A 19,674-nucleotide genomic window follows, 5' to 3' on the forward strand; every position below is an offset into this window, starting at 1 on the left:
GGAAAATTTTGACAAGCAAAAAAAAATGTTTTCAACCACAAATTAAGGATATTTTGTACCCGAAAAAAATTGACAAGCAAAAAAAAAAGGTCTTCAATTTCAAAAGAGGGGGCACACCTCTGTTTTAATGGCATTTTTACATTACAAAGTTTAATTTTGCTTCTTGAGAGACTTGCACTTTCTGTAACAGTTCACACTTTGAAGGAAATTACCCGAATTCCGAGAACTTCCAGATCATGCATTTTCAGGTCCGGGTACTGATGGAAAAATTCCAGGTAATTTCGGGAAATCCAAAAATTACAATCAAGCAACAATTAAACGTAATAAATTTCAATATTCATGCTATATTTAAAGACTTGTTTGTCTCATAGATAGCTCAAAATTTTATGCTCGCCCTCCGCGCTCGCATTTCATAATTTTGTTCCTATTTTTAAAAAGGGCGCATGCACGTGAAGAAAAAAAAAAAGGTTAAATTCCTTGATTTTGGTCCCTTGGACTAAGTGTAAAGTTGCTGCTGTATCATTGTCCGAGATTTGTTCAAAATCAAACTTGAAAATTCCAGGAAATGTCTATGAATTTCGGGAAATTTGGGATTCAGGTTCGGAAGATTTGTTTTGGAGGGGTTTTGGATCATTCTGTGACTCTGGAAACAATGGGCAGCGCCCATCCCATCCCCAGATCAGCTGGTAACCTTTGACCTCTTAACTTATCTATATATCTGGCTGGCGAAAAGTTACGTGTCATCTTTTCTTCAATTTATCTGACTTGCCGGACGAAAATGGATCCTTGTTTTCAACTTGTTTTTGCAAATCCAGAGCTTTTCCACTTCTTTGCCATCGTGATCGTAAAATAAAGAAGGTATTTTCAGTTTTTCTTTTATATTTGCATTTTCAAAAACTTAAACATAACCTTTTTTTCCCTTTTATTTTTTAAACGGCGGTAAGTTATCTCGGATCTTCTTATCCTATGTTATCGCTGTGCACAGTCTGCACTTATAAGCTGTACATTTAGTGGGGAATAGCGACCTTGGGTTGGTACGCATCAGTTTCAAATTGCAACATAATTGCGCAATTTGAGCAGTTGAGTTAGCGAAGTTCCCACGCATATGTCATCGATAATTAATGGCCTTATTTGATATTTTGGGATGGTATGTGAACTGGTCTCAATGACAATGCCATAATGAATGTCCTTTTGTTTTGATTTTTAATTTGCAATCATTTGCATTAATTTTCATTTTGCATTAAATTTGGGGAAGTTTGAGCAATTGTATTTGAGGAGTTTGATTTCAAAAGTGGTGATTTTCTTTTCTCTTTCCCTGCCACAGGCAAAGAAGACACACTTTAGGTGATGATGTTACCATTTCCAATTTAAGTTTAAAAATATTGCATGTGCAAAGAGGGATGTGATGAGAATCAAGTTCATCATGCTTTTTTAATTTTAAAAATGGAAAAGACCATTGATATTTGCAAAATCTTATTCTTGAGATTTAACTTTTAATTTAAATCAATCATTTTTTTTTTACTCATATAGGAGTTTTTGCTTTTGAAGCTTTTGTGTTTTTGTTTCTATACTGGCATGACTGGCATCCTAAGACCTGATTTTAATTTTTGCCAGTGGAGCCTGACTAAGTTTCAGCGAGCATGTCAACAGTGACAGACAATGCTGTCGCTCCGAATAAGGAAGTAGTCATTTTTATTTCATTGTAAATCTACCAATAAAATGATTATATATGTAATTTCTTTTGAAAGAAACATTTCTTTGGGTCTGAAGGATAAATTTCCGGAAATTTCTGTTGGTGTTATTACACTATGTACATCTTGTGAAAAATACAAAGGTTTATATTTTTATATACTCAAAATAAGCATTAAAACACAGTTCAATACATTTTTAAAAAGAATCATGGATGCTCATATTTTGTATTTCTTGACTTGGGAAATAATTAATCTGACACTGTAGGCATTGGCATTGAGAACGCTTTGAAATTCTAGTTTTTTGTGGTACTTTTTTCCCCCTATTACATGCAGGCCGACTGATTGACCATTATGTGTGCTTGACTGAGCTCTAGTCACCATGGCCCTAGTGGCTGTGGGGCTGTGAGTAGCAGCCCTGAGGGTTGACTAGAGTATCCGAGAGTCTTCAAGCTCTGAGGATTGACCAAAGAATCGGAGTATCGTCAAGCCTTTAGGGTTGGCCAGAGTATCTGAGTATAGATCTCCAAGCTTTGAGGGTCGACAAGAGTATCTGAGAATCACCATGTACTGAGGGTTGACCAGAAAGTCTTTTGAGTAGCTTCAAGTCCTAAGGATTGACCATAGAATCTGAGTATCGTCAAGCCTTGTGGGTTGACCAGAGTATCTGAATAGTTTCAAGCCCTGAGCATTGACCATAGAATCTTGAGAATATCCAAGGCCCGAGGGTTAACTAGCATGTCTAAGTATCTGCAAGATTGGATTAAAGTTCACACACCAAGTTTCCATTCAGTCTGATCATTAACATTGGTTCAGGTGGATCTTTGAAAGCATTCCTTTGTGATTCAGCAACCATTGATAAACATCTTTGTTGACTGATTTAGACAAGAGAGGTATAGCTTTTTGAGAAGTGTGAGGGATCTAATATAAGGTAACAACCTATCTTCCTGCTCATAGTTTCACCAACAAGACTCAGGACATTGCTGTTTTCCAGAACATAATCACCAATGGAGCATCTCCTTGAATGGGAGTGCACTCCTCGATGTCGTTCCCAGGAGCATGGCCGGGACATGACTGCGGTCATCACCTGTGGAACCACTCATCAGATCCAGACCTTCATCCTCTCCCACTGCCTCAATCCATTCTTTGTCTCTGACTTCAGCGGAAGGAATCTGCTTCATGTTGCAGCCTCCTGTGGAAAGTTGGAGATTGTGGAATGGCTTCTGGCCAAAGGAGCAGATTGTCGTGTAAGGGACAAGGAGTCTGGCTGGACCCCGCTGCATAGGAGTCTGTTCTTTGGACAGATCTCATGTGCTATCAGTCTAATACGGGTGAGTTAGTTTAATCTAAGTTTGATTTGAATGTAAAGTGCCAAAGCAGTATGGTATTTTTTAATTTGTTGATGAGTACCAGGAGCAAATGTTTTCTTATGATCTGATTGTTTCTGTGGACACACATGGACATTAAGTCTCTCTTTACTTTTTTTTAAACACCCTGAGGACATACATTTCTATGGACATAAGTGCATACTTTGAAGACATTCTTATTGTAACTGGTTTCATTTTAAAGATTTGCCAGTGATTTTTTTTTAATGAAGTCTCTGAAATACATCTTTAATTGAAAAAAATGGCAATCCTTGTGCTCTCAAGATTAGTATAAAAAACAAATACAGCGAATGTGATTCTTCTTTTAATTCTTGCAGTAATCACACAATGTTCTTGATATTGTCTAGACCATTGAACTTGATAGAGTAATAGAAAATAATACTCAAGCATCTGGTTCAAAAAGCATTGTTTGAACGAGTACCCCACACTTATTATGGATTATATCACATGAGTCTGTACTTGGTCATTTTTTGTATTTATTTTTTTGAACTCATTTCTAACATATGGTTTATTACACCACAATCTCTATTCTTAGCATGGAGCATCATTGAAGCGATATGACAAGGATGAGCTGACCCCGTTGGAGTTGGTAATGAAAGACAAACCAGCTTATGTGACCTTTGACCCTGTCGATCCTACCCAGGCTTATTCATGGGGAACCAACTCGAACTTTAACCTCGGGCATGGCAGACAGCGCAGCAGAGATCAACCCGAGCTGGTGGATTCTCTAGCTGCAGACAATCACAGTATCAAACAGGTAAAGGGCTTTTTTAAATCCTCACTTGTTAGATTCTTTATATTGTTCTACCGTAACTATAAAAAAATATAAAGAATAAAAGTGTGAAGGATATGTTGTCATGATAAAGTAACAACAAGATCAACTTGAACTGCTCAAGCAATGAATACATTATTATTTTATTTTACCCGCTTAATTTCATTTGTGTATTGCTTATTCACAAAATCATCATCAGGAAAGGAACGTCAAAATCTACAAAACAATTACGATTGCAGTTCTTCAATTTTAGTTTATTTCCCTTTTTTTCTATGCAGTTGGATTTACCTTGTTCATTTCATTTCCCTTCGACTCTCAAACTTCAAGATTCTGTCGTATCTTTCCTTTCTAACCCACCAGGTTGTAATGTGCAAGTTCCACACCCTCTTTCTAACGCACCAAGGTAGGGTGTTGGTGTGCGGTCATGGCCAGGGTGGCAGGCTTGGTCTTGGCGATGAAGCAACCTGCCTAAGACCACAGCTTCTCAAGTCCCTTGGAGCCCGCTGTAAGATGGTAGCAGCGGCTCGGGATCACTCTGTCTTCCTCATGGACAGGTTAGAGCTTACAGCTCTTCTTTACCGCTAGAGACAAAACAATATAGTTGATTTGCAACTGACTGAATGTAGAAATTATGTCCTACAAAACCTACAAAAAATGGAGTTCAGCTTCAAGCTTATGCATGCGCAGAATACACTTTGAGCATAGCTAGAATTTTCATTATTGCTTGCATGCATTTATTGACTTTTAATTATGCTCTGCAATATACTCCATGTGGCTATGTCCTGTTTTTTTTTCTAAGACTTGGTATGTAATCATATTTGACAAAACAATTCCAGGGCTCCGTAACACAAGGGTTTGCGATGAATTGCAAATATGAAAGAACCACACTGATTGGTCCCTGGTCAGTATTTTAAGCCTAATGTGCGTGTAACATTGATATTGATTGGTCAGTTCATTTAGCGATTGATCACTAATCTTTGTGTTACAGAGCCAAGGAGGATTTTTGATAAGACAGTTTGTATAATGTATAAAGTGAAAATGTACTAAATCTCCTGGTATCGATAATGGGTGAAATGATTTCCAACAAAATAGTATTGTGTGATCAATCTTATGTATGTTTTTTTTTTATTCAATAGTGGAAATGTGATGTCCTGTGGTGAAAACACGTACCTCCAGCTTGGTCACTCTACCATTGGTCAGAAATGTTTGATACCAAAGACAATAGGCACCAAGAGCTTGAAGAACAAGGAGATTAGAGGAATAGCAGCAGGTCGCTTCCATACAGTCATCTATACCAGAGAAGCTGTGTTCACGTTAGGACTGAATGCAGGACAGCTAGGTTTGTATTAATGTGTATTAGAAAGTGATGTATGTTTTGATTCATCCAGGAAGAAAAAAAAAACGATTAGAAACAAATCTTATCATCTGGACTAACTGTTTGAAACGGAGAGTACAGTTTCATGTCCGATCTGGGACCCTCCTTCAGCTCGTCTGATCTGGCAAGAAATCGTCGCACAATAGATGTTATTGTCTTTGAGTTCAGACGAGCTGAAGAAGCATCTCAGATCGGACGTGAAACTGTACTCTCCGTGTCAAACATTAAGTCCAAATGATCTGATTTATTTCTAATCATAAGGTGACACAACCTTTTCTCCTGCGTGTATTGCTCCAGGCTTTATTTTGCTTAAGGTGTAGGGTTAGGTTGTATGTTTGGCTTAACATGCAGAATTTCCATCGGAGCAATTGTCACCATAGCAAATGTCATGGAACCGTTAAATCCAGGGTTGAAGTAAATCATTCCAGTAGTGTGTTGAATTCATAGCGGAGCAATTGTCACTGGGGGAGATTTCATGGAACCATTGGAAATTGTTCATACTGAAGACATAAGCTACTAAAGACTGTAGAACAATGAGATTAGAGGTTGACATTGATTGCATGTTCCCTTCAGCTCCCCGCTCCCCTTAAGTTATTATTCAATTCAATTTTATTCAAATCTCTTTAAAAGACATCAAAAGATCAAGTTTACAAATCAATACAAATTACAAAATACAACATACATTATACATAACATAAAAGTAATCCTAAAGATGAAGTGGGGAGGATGTGGGGGATAAACAAAAGGCCATTGGTCTGTCAAGGTAAATCCCCAAATTTACTCCATTTCAAAAACTAATACAAAATAAAGCTAACAACATACAATAACATAACAAATCTAAACACATAAAAGGTAATCAATTAAATTATTCAGACAAAATGTAAATACAATTTATATTTTCTCCTAAAAGAACGAGTACTTTGGCTTTCTTTGAGGTCATCTGGCAAGAGATTCCAAGACTGTGGGCCTTTAAAACCTATTCCTCTTGTAATTAGGTTTTTATGAAATGCTGTATCATTTTAATTGTTTTTACAGGCCATTACAAAGGAGAGAAGTGCTTAGGTAGCTTTCATCAAGTCACCTCCCTCTCTCATCCTAACATTATCATTGAGGATGTAGTGACCAGTGATGCCGCTACGGTCTGCTTGACCAAGGATGGCGATATCTACGTCCTTCACGAATACCAGTGCAGGAAGGTCGCATCAAAGTAAGTAACCTATTTCAACTTGGTTGAATCCTGTTTTTTTTAATTTACTTTTCCAGCGTATCCACTTCAGTTATAAAACTGCTCTAGTCTACCAGTGGGCCCTGCATTGGCATGCAATTATTGTCCTCCAATCTAAATTCTGATTGCCAGGCTACATTGTCATGTAATAGTTGTTTGTTTTGTGTGAAGGTGGTTACCTGTAAAGCTGGAACGTCCAGATGAAACCTTAATTTACCCTTAAATTTTACAAAAATGTCAGTTAATATTGTTCCTGATATTCTCTAGAGTAAGTGTGTGAAAAGTCTCATCAAAGTTTGAGCAAAATATATGAGATTTGAGGGAAGATCAACAGCCTGTCATTTTTATATTGAGGAAACAGTGGTGCACCATGTCTGCACCCCCATTCATATTGCACCCACTTCAGGGATTTCGATGGAAGATGGTGAATTTTGAGGCTGCCTTGACGTGAAATACCTTAAATTCAATATTATTTCACCATTTTGACTCTGATTGTTTAATGAATATCCCTCTATGTTTTTGTGTCTTCTTTGATTAGAATCACAGAAATATGCATATGTACAGGCAACAGGCACTGCACAGATATAGGTCACCATGCCTTGTCTTGTCTTGGGTCAAGCCGGCATATGCAGGCTTGCTGTACTCCGCTAACTTCTAGGCTTTTGGGTGATTTTTGCTTTGAAGGAGTCAAGTGAGTTTATTAGAGTTGAAGTGCTTTCTCTTCTATTTTTCTTTTCAGTCACCTATCTTTGAAGCAGCTTGCAGTGATTGGTGGTCATCTCAATGCCGAGCTGGCTGAAAATGTTTTAAAGAAACAGGGAGGAGAAGAGCTTCATCTCCTTGCTCTTCATTCTAATGGCAAGGTAATTCAAAAACATTGAGGTTCACTTTATGATTTGTAATATCAATGTTTTTCCTGCTCTTTTTCCTTTTGATCTTTCTGGAAGATCATTTTGGGCCATCCCAGGGAAACAGAAAAGGTTCTATCGCAGATATTTCTTTCAAATGGGAGACAATTTTGATGACCACTAAAGACAGGTTTATCATAGACATGTGGCTGCAAGATTTATCAACATTATGAAAACAATAAAAGCACTGTTGATAACAAAAAAGAAATCTGCAACTTTCTGTTCAAATTTTGTAATATTATGACTCATTTTATATATATTTAATTTTGTCGAAGTACGAAAATGAGTAGAAAAGAGTATAAACATTGCCAATTTGAGGACCAAAAAAAGGACATTAAATTTGATCTTATAACCGAACATGGTCTTTGTGTATGCATAGGTTACCAGCTGGCGCAAGAGTGACAATTCATGGAGACGTTGCGTATGGACCCATCGTCGACAGCTATCAGTAACTCGGTTCGCCTTTAATGAAGAGAACATGCTCTTCGTGACGTCAGAGGGCGAAGGATTCCGTGCCAAATTTATCAGTGCCAAGAAAAATGCAGGTATGCTTTTACTTCTTTGATCGTATTGTACTTTTACCTAATTATGAGTAGGGCTGGGACTAAAACCCGGGTCCCGCCCGGAAGCCTTGGGTAACTGGGTAGAAAAATCAATACCCGATACCCGAAAATTGCTTACCAGTATAACGTACATGTATTTGATTTGTATTGCGTAGTGTAAAACGTGATTGTAACTCATCACAAAAGTACACAAATCTCATTTTAAATCTCACCAATTACCCTCAAAATATCCATAAATATACAAGTTTTTCAAGTGATGATGTGACTGAGATCCTTCAATCGTCGCCATGTTTCTTTTGCAGCTTGGGCATACAAAGTGCCAGCCAATCACGTTTGTGTTACAATTTTCAGTTCATCATAAACCGAAAATGGTAACACGATCGTGATTGGCTGCCGCATCCGACGCTCCAAAACCCGGAAATCAATTGACTTTGTGCACGTAGCGATAGATTCTACAAACTCACAAAAAACGATGTAATATCGACGCTACTTCGTAAGATTTTGACGGAAAAGCAAGAAGTAATCAAAATTTGCTTACCTGTGTGGTATCGGTTAGAAAACAGATCCTCCGAGAATATCTTTCATAATTCATATAAAATATAGGAAAGTGGAAAGTGGAATTCTAGGTCGATTTTGGTATGAGGTGACAGAGTATTGCAGACTTGTTTCGATGGAATACTGCGTGGGGTATGCACTGCGCATGCTTACTATATTTTCATTCATAAATTGGCTTGCGTCGCAGTGGCTGGATGACGTCACCTATGGGGTTTTTCCACCAGTTGTATTTCATGCGACATGATTTTCGGGTACCCGCCCGAAATTTACCACAGGTACCCAAAGACAAAAATACCCGAAAGTCCCAGGCCTAATTATGAGGAAAGCATTTTTTTTTACAAATCGCATTTTGCACTAAACATGAAAGTTAAAAGAAGGAAAATTATCTTATTTGAAAGTGGCCTAATGCTAGGATAATTCACTGACAAGCTAGAGGTCAGATCAAAATTCAAATGGGCTTCAAATTACTGCCATTATGTTATTACGATTTTTGAAATTGACGGATGTTGAAATAGACTGGAATTTGAATTTTAATATTCATACTATTATACGTAACAATGAATGTAAATTTTTGGAGAGTTGCAATGTTTATTTCAAATTCTATTTCAAGTGTTTAAAAATTGGATCAAAAGGGGATCGTGTAGTTTGTATCAGGCTTAAAGTGAATAAAACTTGATTGGAAGGGACATTGTAGTTTAATATCTTCCTGTCAGAATTCAAATTTTGATTATAAATTGTTATATGAGGCAAAAAAAAACATTCTGCATTCTTTGAATTTTCTGTCTGACCTATTGTGATCATTTCTTCTAATGTGAATTCTTGACAAGAATAGGGAATGAAACATTGAAAAGGGATTAAGTCTTTCCTAGGAATTAATTTTTTTTTAAATAAATGATGTAAGGTTATCAGTATGTTTCTAGGTGCAGTTGCATCCCCCTCAAAACATAATTTTGCTATCAATATCAACTACAATGGAAATCTTTATATCTTTCTCTCTGAAGCTGACATACCCAGTAAGCCTACCACAGAGAAGGGTTCTAAGGACGTCAAAGGAGAACAGCCTGTGGGCATAGAACGTCTACCACTCATTCACAGAGCTACGGGAGTTTCCTGTGACCCTCAAGGAGCCAACTTTGTCGTCCTACAGTCGGATCCCAGAACAAGGTGAGATCCATGTTTCAATCTTTAACTTCAACCTTCAATCAAACTGCAGTTAAATCTTCAACCTGGACCTTTCATCAAACTACATTTCAATCTTTGAAATGAATATAACCAAAACCTTATTGCAGTCTTTAAACTGAGTCCTCAACCAAATAACAGTTTAAAAGTTAAATTGAATCTTTGACCAAACTACAGTTCAGTCTTTAAACTGAAGCCTTAAATCAAACCGTAGCTTAGTTCAATCTTTGAACAGAATATTTTATAATCAAACTACAATTCAATCTTCAAACTGAGTCTTTAACCAAGCTATAGCTTAGTTCAATCTTTGAACCGAATCTTTTATAACCAAATTCCAGTTATGTCTTCAAACTGAATCTTGAACCAAACCACAATTTAATCTTTAAACCAAATTGTTAGCCAAATTAGTTAGCGTATTCAGTTCTTGCTTAGTTTTCATCCAACGCTCTTGAAACTTGCTGCAGACATTGATCTCAGAGTGAAGCCCATCATGACATTGCATTATTAATCACCTTCAATGATATTTCTAGTTTCATTTGTCACCATTGTTATCCATTCTTGCAGTCTAACAGAGCTTCCTGAACTGAGTGGATCTGAGATTGAGAATGATTTCAAACAGCTGATGGTGGAAGCTGACTCCATGGACTTGATCCATGATGTACTTATCAAGGTGAGTAGACTTCGGAATGAGAAGCTAAAAACTGGTATAAAAGTATTTTGATTCGAGAAGCATTGGAGAATTTTTGAGAAAAAAAGTACAGTCCATACTTATCCTGTTGCCTTCCAGAACTTGATGATCCATGTACAATGCTTTAGTGGAATTCAGTGAATTCAGTATTAAACAGATTAACCTATTGGCTAATGGATCTGGTGGAGAAAGTGTATAGTCTTGTGCAGGCAAGCTACAATTCAAACTGGGACATGATATATCTGTATGGGCTTAGAAATGTAGTCCAATTTCATTAAGTTCTATGTAAGAGCAAAGAATTATTATTATTATTAGGATTGATCCTTACTTATGTCAAATATGTTAAAATCAGCAACTTGAATTAAGTTAGTAGAAAAACACATGTTTTGCTTGTTAAGGTTCAACCTCGTTTACCTCTCGTTTTACGGGTAATATCAGTTAACACCTGGTGACATTCCTTATAGGGAGAATAAAAAATTTCATGAAGGTTAATTCATGCTCATGCGCTTTTCCATGTTTCTGTTACCTCTGGATAGATTGCTAATAATCGGATTGCAGCTCATAAGTACATCCTCGCTCATGGCAGTGAGTACTTCAACAAGATCTTCACCGACCCTGATGAATCCTCATCTGAGAACACTGGAAAGATATCCAACAAACCAGAGGTGGTCGTCGATGACGAAGGAACCACCATCATTGACCTCTCCGATATCATAGACCACGATGTCTTCCATGTCCTAATGCAGTATATGTACACCGGTACCTGCGATGCGCTCCGCCCTGATTTCCAGTTACGCAGCAGCCACTTAAAACAGCATTGCTCTTCCAGCCCAAGAAGGATAGACTGTGACCCTGGTTCGGGGGATGTGTATAACAGGGAAGAACTGACGATTAATGAGAGAAACCGACACCAGTCTGCGTATTCTGTGTATAGGGAACACATGACAGGAGGAGAGGGGAAGAAAAAGGGGAAGAAGGGGCAGAAAAAGGAAAAGGGGGTGCAGTCGGATCACCTCAAAGCTGAGAAACGTGGACCTTTGTCAGCTGTCAGACAGGTTGTGGAAGAAGCAAAGAAATTTGGAATCAAGTCTCTTGCCAAAAGGTAATTGAATTCCTAACAGAAAAAAAATCGCTTATGTCAAATTGTGCAGTATAAACATTCTAGTACATGTATTGTTACAGATGTGAAATAAAGATTATGATTGTGTGAAATGTAAAATGTCTGATTTAGCTTCAAGCTAAAAAATAATGTAATAAGACAGTTAACTCTGCATAAGTTGAATCTATTAGGACCGCAATAAACTGTTCGACTTAGAAGAGGTATATAACACATGTTTTGAATAATCTGGTCTAGAAAATGCTTCGACTTAGGCAATCAGTTGACTTATGGAAGGTCGACTTAGGCAGAGTTACCTGCAGTTGCTCTCTGAATCCACTGGAAAGAGAAGCACTATATTTTCAGCTATTATTACTATCATTATTATAATAGAAATATGTCTAAAGTGTTGCTTGCATATAAAATGGAATTCATCTTTTTGTCTTTCACTAGCAGTAGTAGTTCTTGAGATTTTCAATATCATAATTATTGTTTTGATTCCTAGATTGGACAATGTCAAGATGATAGATGGCAGACTGAGTAACTTCGGCCCTGCCGTGTCTCCTCTAAGCTTCCATCGCACCAATCACCTCAGTGATGTCATCCTGGAGTCGGAGGAAGGAACCCAGTTCCCATGCCATAAGTGCGTCCTCTCGGCTCGGCTGGATTACTTCCAAAGCATGCTGGGAAGCGGATGGATGGAGGTGAGTTTGTGAAGTAGGGTACAGTTTGCTTTGACAGGTAGAGGTACACGGGTTCACAAGGTTAAGATTAATCTGCTTTTGCTGCTTAAGGTGTCAACAGTCACTATTTTTATATTCATTTTCAAAATTTCAACCGAAAAATATATCCTTTTATCAGTTATAATATATGGTTATAGAATTTTCAAATTTTTTCAATAATTTTGTTGTTTTTTATATTGTGTTGCTCATTTCACCATGAGCATATTGAATCACTTTTATTGAAAACAACACCACATACTACACTAGAAATGGGATCTTTCGTGATATTTCGTAAATTTTGCTCTTTCTAATCTTATTCCATGTGTGTGTGATAGCATTCAGGGTAAAGATAAAATGAAAAACCATAATCAAATATATTTTATTTAGTAATCAAGAGTCAACGTCCAGAATATTGGTTTATCTGACACTGTACTCTTCCTTGACCTACTTTCATAGTTTGAGATCACAAAAGTCATCTAAAATGAGATACTAGTGTTTCTTTGAAACCTTATCTTGTCATAGGAGTTGATCAATCAATTCATAGCCATTGGCTCATTTTTGCTATGACCTTAGCTACAAGCATCAATTTAATAGCGCGCTGTGATAAAAACGTGTTTATTGTTAGACACTTTCTCAATATACGGGCTGAAAATAAAAGAAAATCTACGTAGACCACGGATTCAAAACCATAGACTGTGTATTATTTATTTTGTGCCATTCTCTTTTTCACGAAGAGTGCCTCTTTGTCTCTTTCTCTCTTACACAGGCTTCCACTAATGAACCTCTTAAAATGTCCATGCCAGCTTCGATCCTGGACCTACTGTTGGACTACCTGTACATGGACCAGGTCCCAAAGCTTGATGGATGCCAGGACCTAGAGTTACTGTGTAACACCGTCGTCATTGCGGACCAGCTCTTCGTCACGAGACTCAAGGATATGTGTGAGATAGCATTGGTCGACCTCGGTAAGAAACTTTCATTTTTCTGTAAGTTAAATTTCTTATCATGTAAAATCCCTGCAGTGAAAATTAAAAGACAAATATTTTGTTATGTATCAGACCTCTTAGCAAGTCAGGACACCGTAACACAAAGGTTAGCGACTAATCGCTAAATGAAATTGCCTATCAAGATCATCGTTGCATGCGCATTTTGTTCAATAGACTGACTAGGAACCAATCAGAATTGTTCTTTCATATTAGCAATTAATTGCTAACCTTTTGTGTTAAGGGGTCCTTGATAGCGTTTCATCAACATTTGCTGTCTGACAAGTTGTCGGATCTGACAACTTTCCTCGATTTTGATTGGCTGAGAAGCACAATTCTTACAGTGACTGTCGAATAAAACATACTTTAGATAAAATATCCGACAAGTCCTTTCATAAAATGCTGCCCTGTTTTTAAATCATATCAACTGAATTCGGAAAGATACCCATATCATTCAGAAAATCAGTGTCCATTTCATAAAGTTGTATTATTACAATAAATGCAAAACTTTTATAATAAGTTTCCTTTCAGCCACTCATATTTAATGATTTCAGCAGCTTTGAACCATTGCTGGAAATTTATGTTTATGATGAGTTTCATATATAAAACAAAAGACATATCTGTATTAAATACCCTACTCATTTTCAATATCAATATCCGCAGTAACACTGAGGAATGTAGCCGAATTGCTAGAGTTTGCCAGCATGTACCAAGCCAAGCAGCTCAAAGCAAGCTGTCATCAGTTCATATGCCTTAACCTGGCATCCTTGGTTGAGTCTGGGAGTCTAGAACCGCTTGATCAACATGTTCTGGAGGATCTCTCAACAGCGTACAAGCAAACTGTAAGTTGATCGATAATCATCATCATTAAAGGGATGCTCCAGGTTGAAGGTATTTGTATGTCAATAAATAGAGTAAAATTCACAAAGCGAAATGCTGAAAATTTGATCAAAATCGGATAACAAATAACAAAGTTATAAGATTTTAAATATTTGCATTATTCCGGTGAAACAGTTCTAAGCATGTCTTCATGATTCATTAGGTGGGCTGATGATGTCATATCCCCACTTGTTCTTTTGTATTTCATTATATGAAATTAGGTTTATTCAAAAAAAAAATTTACCAAGAACTAAAACAGTTGGATTGACAACTACTTAAGTGCATTAGTTATTTATTGCTGTACATCATTTACACATGTATGAAAAAAATCAGATTTTGATGAAGCTTTCAGCATTTTGCTCTGTGACTTTTGCTCTATTTATTTAGATATAAATATCTTCAGCCCAAAGCATCCCTTTAATAAAATAATGTTTTTGTATACATGTATATGAACACCAGGTTTTTTTTTCATGCTGATTATAGAGCATTACAACTTTCCAAATGAACTGGAAACAGAGAGAAATCATTTAAGGGTCACCAGTCTTCCATAAAGCCATTCATAGCTTATGAAACCTGTTTGTAGTGTGTAAAAACCATCTGTTCCTTGAAATTTGTTTACACTCAAAGTCAGATCCTTAGCTTTCAGACATGTATTTAAAGTAATTTGTTTGTGAATTTTAACAGCTCCCATACACCAGATTCATCAAGCCATCAACGAATGCACCAGACTTCAGCCACATTGACCCTAACCCTCCTGATGATAATGCCTCCCATCAGGATTCCACAAGCACTCCTGCACAACCCAAATCCTGGAACCCCACTTTGAACGACTTTGAGGCACTCGCTCGCAAGGCCAAGGCAAAGCGGAAGGGACGGCGACGCACCAGCAGCACCGGCAAGCAATCGAGCATGTCCATTAGCGAGAGCTGCGATGATGCAAGCATTTCCCAAGGAAACAAGCCAGATGTGCTGCCTCGGTCTGACTCCTGCAGTGAGGCTTTGCAGGACATGTCCATCTCAAGTCCTGCAGATGTGTCTTCAAACCCTGAGGATCAAAGAACAGTATCACCTACTCCTGTTGATCAAGTGAGCACAGAAGCATTGATGTCTCCTGATAAAGTAATGCCTCCTGGAAGCGTGGATGGGATGTATGCACTGGAGAGGAAACACAAAAGTGAGGGTAATATGGCCAATAGAAAAGATCCTGTCAAAGTTGCAGTCCAAAAAGGGGATCAAGAGATTAAGGTAAGAATACGTTTGAACTACTCGTTGGTATGATCTCATTTTGTCAATTTCGTGTTTGATCTGATTCCATAGTAAATTGCTACTTGGTCTACACCCACTAGGTCTACTTTCTATTTGGTCTCATACTCTCATTTCACATGGTCTAATCCTAGTTTGTCTTTTACCAGTTCTTCTGCTAACCATTTGGTCTAATTGCCATTTAGCCCATCTACCATTTTGTCTCATTTCTAGTTGGTCTATATACCCATCCCATCTAATATCCATTGGTCTGAACCATATAGTCTAACACAAACTGTTAAACTAAATTTTCATTTGATAAAGTGCAACTAATAAGGAGATGAGGTGGAAATGTGTCCAACTTGGTTTTAGACTAAAATAATGACAGTTGAATTAATTGAGTATCAGACCAAGAGATAGTTGGACCAAACAGTAATTATACCAAGTTTATATAGACTAAGTGGTTTTGACCATAGTAGTGTTTGATTATCTGAGAATAAGGTCATCTGCTAGTAATCCCAAAAAGTAGACTCCACCAGACTAAAAATTCCACATCTGAGTATCGTAGACCATATTTCTATTGGACACGTTGTATTACCTTACATTTTTTTAATCTGCATTAATTGATCGTTTGCTTCTTCCCAAATATCAAAATCATAGGCTATAGATGTTTTACCCTTTCTCTTTTTTTTAATACATAGGGAGAGAAAAATGACCATTCATCTGGCAGCACCAAGACTTGGAGTTGGGCAAGGTAGGAATTTCCATTCTTTGTATTAAAAAAAACGATCAAAGACATTTCATACATGTTTTAGCTCTTTTTCCATTCCAAAGAAAAACGCTTGCTGTGAATTTCCAAATTAAATGTATTGTGACGCACTAACCCATACAGCCTAGACAAATTGCCCCGAAATCACAGCATGTTTTAATCTTTCATGACCCATTGTTAAGAATACAAATTGAAATTATAGATCATTAGACAACATGGCAAGCATCTCAAAGGCTTCATTTGTAGGATTGCGTCATATTATTATTATAAAATCAGTACCCAATGAGTTAGTGTACAAATGTGAATAATAAAAATAGGTATTCTTTGTTCCACAGCCCCAAGAGCCCAGTGACTGGTCTACGCGATATCATGCAGTCCCAGTCAGACAGCAGGTCCCACACCAGCCCTCAGGCCAGCACCCACACTGCACAAACCAATGCTACAGGGCAGGCAGCTAAAGCGCCCTCAGTGTCCACCACATCACCACTCCCGCTGTCCCCCACACTCTCCCCCACCCAGAGAATGCAGCCCTCTAGCAGGGGCCACCACACCCCCATGGGGAAGAAGTCTCAGAAGCAGAGGAAGAAGGAGGCTGCTCTGATTGGGGGCGGGACGGATGAGAAGAGGAACGGGGGCGGGGAGCGAAGGGATGGACCGGTGGCAGGATATCACAAGCCTGTGTCGTGTCCTTGGTAAGTTCATCCTCACACAGTATTTACAACCTCATAGTTCAGAGTCTTTGAACTTCCTCACATGGCCAAATGATTTGGGGCAATTCCATTAAATGATCCAACCATTTTGTTTGACCCCCATTTTCCTCCATTTTAAGTTAACTTTGTAAACTTCTCAAATCATGAACATTTGAGAGCAATACCCAATTACATGAGAACTAGAAGACAGACAGATGATTTTAGAAAGGTCCTGCATATTTTGGGGTGTGGACATAAATATCTGTATGGATTTTTCTTTTATACGACCTTCAAATCTATGCAACCAGTATCATCCTGGGTGATATTTAATGAAGCCGTTCATAAACTTACTATTCTTTAATACAAAAGAATAGAATGTGTGGTGTCATATGGGATGTCCAGAGGTTTCCCCAAAGTCTTTACAAATTTTGACTGTATAATTTCCAATAATCAAATTAGTGAGGATAACATTTGCATTTACAATATATGTTGACAGCAAGAACTGGGTTCAATGATTGTTTTGTCCATGACCATATTCTGTATTCTGGATTTTGTCCAATAGTATTTCATGAAACAAAAAGTGATTTTTATTGACTATTTGTTATAAGCTGCTGAAATCCTTGCATCTGATTAGCTCAGAGCAAATTTGTCTGTGAGCATCGCTGACAGGATGTACCATGAAACACTCCCTCGATGACATTCTTGATTATCGATGTGTATACAGGGCCGAGGTGCTGAAATCCTTGCATCTGATTGGCTCAGAGCAAATTTGTCAGTGAGCATCCCTGACAGGATGTACCATGAAACAGGCTCCTATATTGACATACTTTCTTGTGTCTGTGTACAGGGCCAAGGTGACCTCCCCAGCCCAGCCATCACAGGTTTCTTTCCGTGACCTCCAAGCTCAAGATAGAGCCGTTGAATCCATCTGGGATACGATCCCATCTTCCCCGGAAAAGAGAACTTCCGCATCAAGAAAAATAAGGTAAGGTATCCTCAATTATTTCTTTTCCTACATTGCATTTCAGAAGTGGAGTTGGCTGGGAACAGACCAGTGTTCAGTAAACTCAAAGTTTAGCGATTGATTGTACGCTTGATTTTCAAGATTGACTGTACATTGTGGTCAATGCAATCAGTCCTAATGATATTCTTCAATGATTGCAACGCTCTGTGATATGCGCCACTGATTGTAGTTAGCCAGTGGGTATTAGATTTTAGCTCAAATGGTCTATAGTCTGTAGATACAATCCAACCTACATGTATCTATTAAGGCCACCCTAATAAAACAGAAAAAGTGGCCACTGGAGACAGGTGGCCTTTGATAATAATAATACAACCTAATCATTATTATACTTGTTTATATAGCACTTAACACTTACTTTATCAGAAGTCTCTTGCTCTACAGTAATAAGCATAATTACCCTGGCTTTAGCAGAGCAGCTGTTACGCACACTAGGAATACATTCTTTCCAGGTACATGTACCCATTTACCTCACCTGGGTTGAGTGCAGCACATTGTAGGTCAATCCCTCGCCGAAGGAAATTACGCCATGGCTGGGATTCAAACTCCCAGCCCTCTGTTTCAAAGTAAGGGGACTAATCCACTGGGCCACAATGCTCCTTAATATGACGGGTTCTTAAATATATATTCATTTCAATTTCGAGACAATTTTGGTGCTTACTAAGAACAGGTTTTCACTACATAGCAAGTGGATAACAAGACAAGTTTTACTGTATCTACACATACTCAGATTGTTTCTATGTGGATTTACAGACTGGCTGATAAGGTTTGACTTTTGGCCAAATTCTAGAGAAAAGCAGAAGATTGCAGAAACGACTCTTATAAATGCTTTAACATATAATGCAAGATTGAATGTGAGGATGAGGTGTTTGTTTGGTGGGTTTGTTTCATTAAAGTTGAAAATGTTGATTGTCAGATAAGATCAGTTTTGAGTTCAGTTGAAATGCATAATCTGGTTTTCTATTTTGTGAAATATGGAGTGAAATTTCTTATTTGAAATTTTAATGCTTTTGTTGATGTTCTATTTTTCATATTTTGTCAATTGGAAAAACAGCCTTTCTGTCAAACACATTATGCACTGGTCTGTTTCATGGATAAGTGGAATCGTTTGCATGACTTCTACTTCGGAATTATGGTCTTTAACCCTAAAATGGCCGGGGGGGTTGAATCAACCCCCCCCTCAACATTTTCTGCGATCATTCTGACGCGCGAAATTTTTTGACCGCGCCACTCGCAGAGTTTATACTTTAAAGTCTCGCGCATCTTTTGAGACCAAATTTACGACGCCCGGGTACGCGGTTCCGTAATTACGCAACATTTCGTAAGTGCATGTCAGACCAAAAATTGTTCCAAAACGTGATTTTGTGTACAAAGTCAATGCAAATTGAGTTTTCTCATCTTATTCATAAAGATATGATTATTTTTACTTTAAACAACTGAAAGCAATTGATTTTAGCATAATTATGCTTCAAAATGGTTGTGCAATAAATCTGGTGAAAAAAACAAAGAAAAACAAAAGGTTGAAAAACAATGAAATACAAAAGAAATTCATAAAACAATAAAATACATAAGAAATTGATTTCCAAACCGAAGTTTTTTTCAATTGCCATTGTTAAGAATGCCACAAAGAATATTTTTACCCAAAATTAGCATTCTAGGAGCTTTATTTAGTGAATTAGAGCAAAAAGTATGATTTATGCATAAATTAGCATAATTAATTCATATAAAATAAAATCTCATTATTTTGGAAAATTTTACCATACAGCCTTGTAGATTACATCGCACACTACCAGTGTGCAAATTTTTGCGGCGCTCGCGCAATCGGCGGCCGAGATCTCAGGGGGGGGTTGAATCAACCCCCCCCCCCCCGGCCACAGAACAGCCAAAAAAGCCCGGCCTAGTTAGGGTTAAGGAGAGCTAAAACCAGTCGACAGT

The 19,674-nt window shown here is 37.7% G+C and overlaps 1 protein-coding gene across 1 annotated transcript; it reads left to right on the forward strand.

Annotated features, from left to right (window-relative positions):
• Window positions 1-705: 705 nt before the first annotated feature.
• On the forward strand, window positions 706-19,235 carry LOC129259409 (inhibitor of Bruton tyrosine kinase-like). Its single transcript, XM_064098568.1, has 18 exons — window positions 706-858; window positions 2,025-3,019; window positions 3,609-3,830; window positions 4,206-4,399; window positions 4,982-5,184; window positions 6,256-6,427; window positions 7,185-7,308; window positions 7,733-7,898; window positions 9,473-9,635; window positions 10,215-10,320; window positions 10,875-11,440; window positions 11,940-12,138; window positions 12,923-13,121; window positions 13,803-13,981; window positions 14,703-15,263; window positions 15,962-16,014; window positions 16,365-16,721; window positions 17,566-19,235. The coding sequence occupies exons 2-18, from the start codon at window positions 2,696-2,698 to the stop codon at window positions 17,705-17,707; spliced, it is 3,930 nt and encodes a 1,309-aa protein (XP_063954638.1). The 5' UTR covers window positions 706-858; window positions 2,025-2,695; the 3' UTR covers window positions 17,708-19,235.
• Window positions 19,236-19,674: the final 439 nt, after the last annotated feature.

Source organism: Lytechinus pictus, chromosome 4 (genome assembly GCF_037042905.1).
Source record: "Lytechinus pictus isolate F3 Inbred chromosome 4, Lp3.0, whole genome shotgun sequence".
In the NCBI taxonomy this organism is placed as follows: domain Eukaryota; kingdom Metazoa; phylum Echinodermata; class Echinoidea; order Temnopleuroida; family Toxopneustidae; genus Lytechinus; species Lytechinus pictus.

What these genes read in the sequence shown, in the direction of transcription:
- LOC129259409 (XM_064098568.1), top strand. Translation starts at nt 2,696, where the DNA reads ATGGAGCATCTCCTTGAATGGGAGTGCACTCCTCGATGTCGTTCCCAG. An exon ending in CAGTGCCAAGAAAAATGCAG is followed by an intron (nt 7,899 to 9,472) that starts GTATGCTTTTAC and finishes TTCTCTCTGAAG; the next exon opens with CTGACATACCCAGTAAGCCT. An exon ending in ATCAAGTCTCTTGCCAAAAG is followed by an intron (nt 11,441 to 11,939) that starts GTAATTGAATTC and finishes TTTGATTCCTAG; the next exon opens with ATTGGACAATGTCAAGATGA.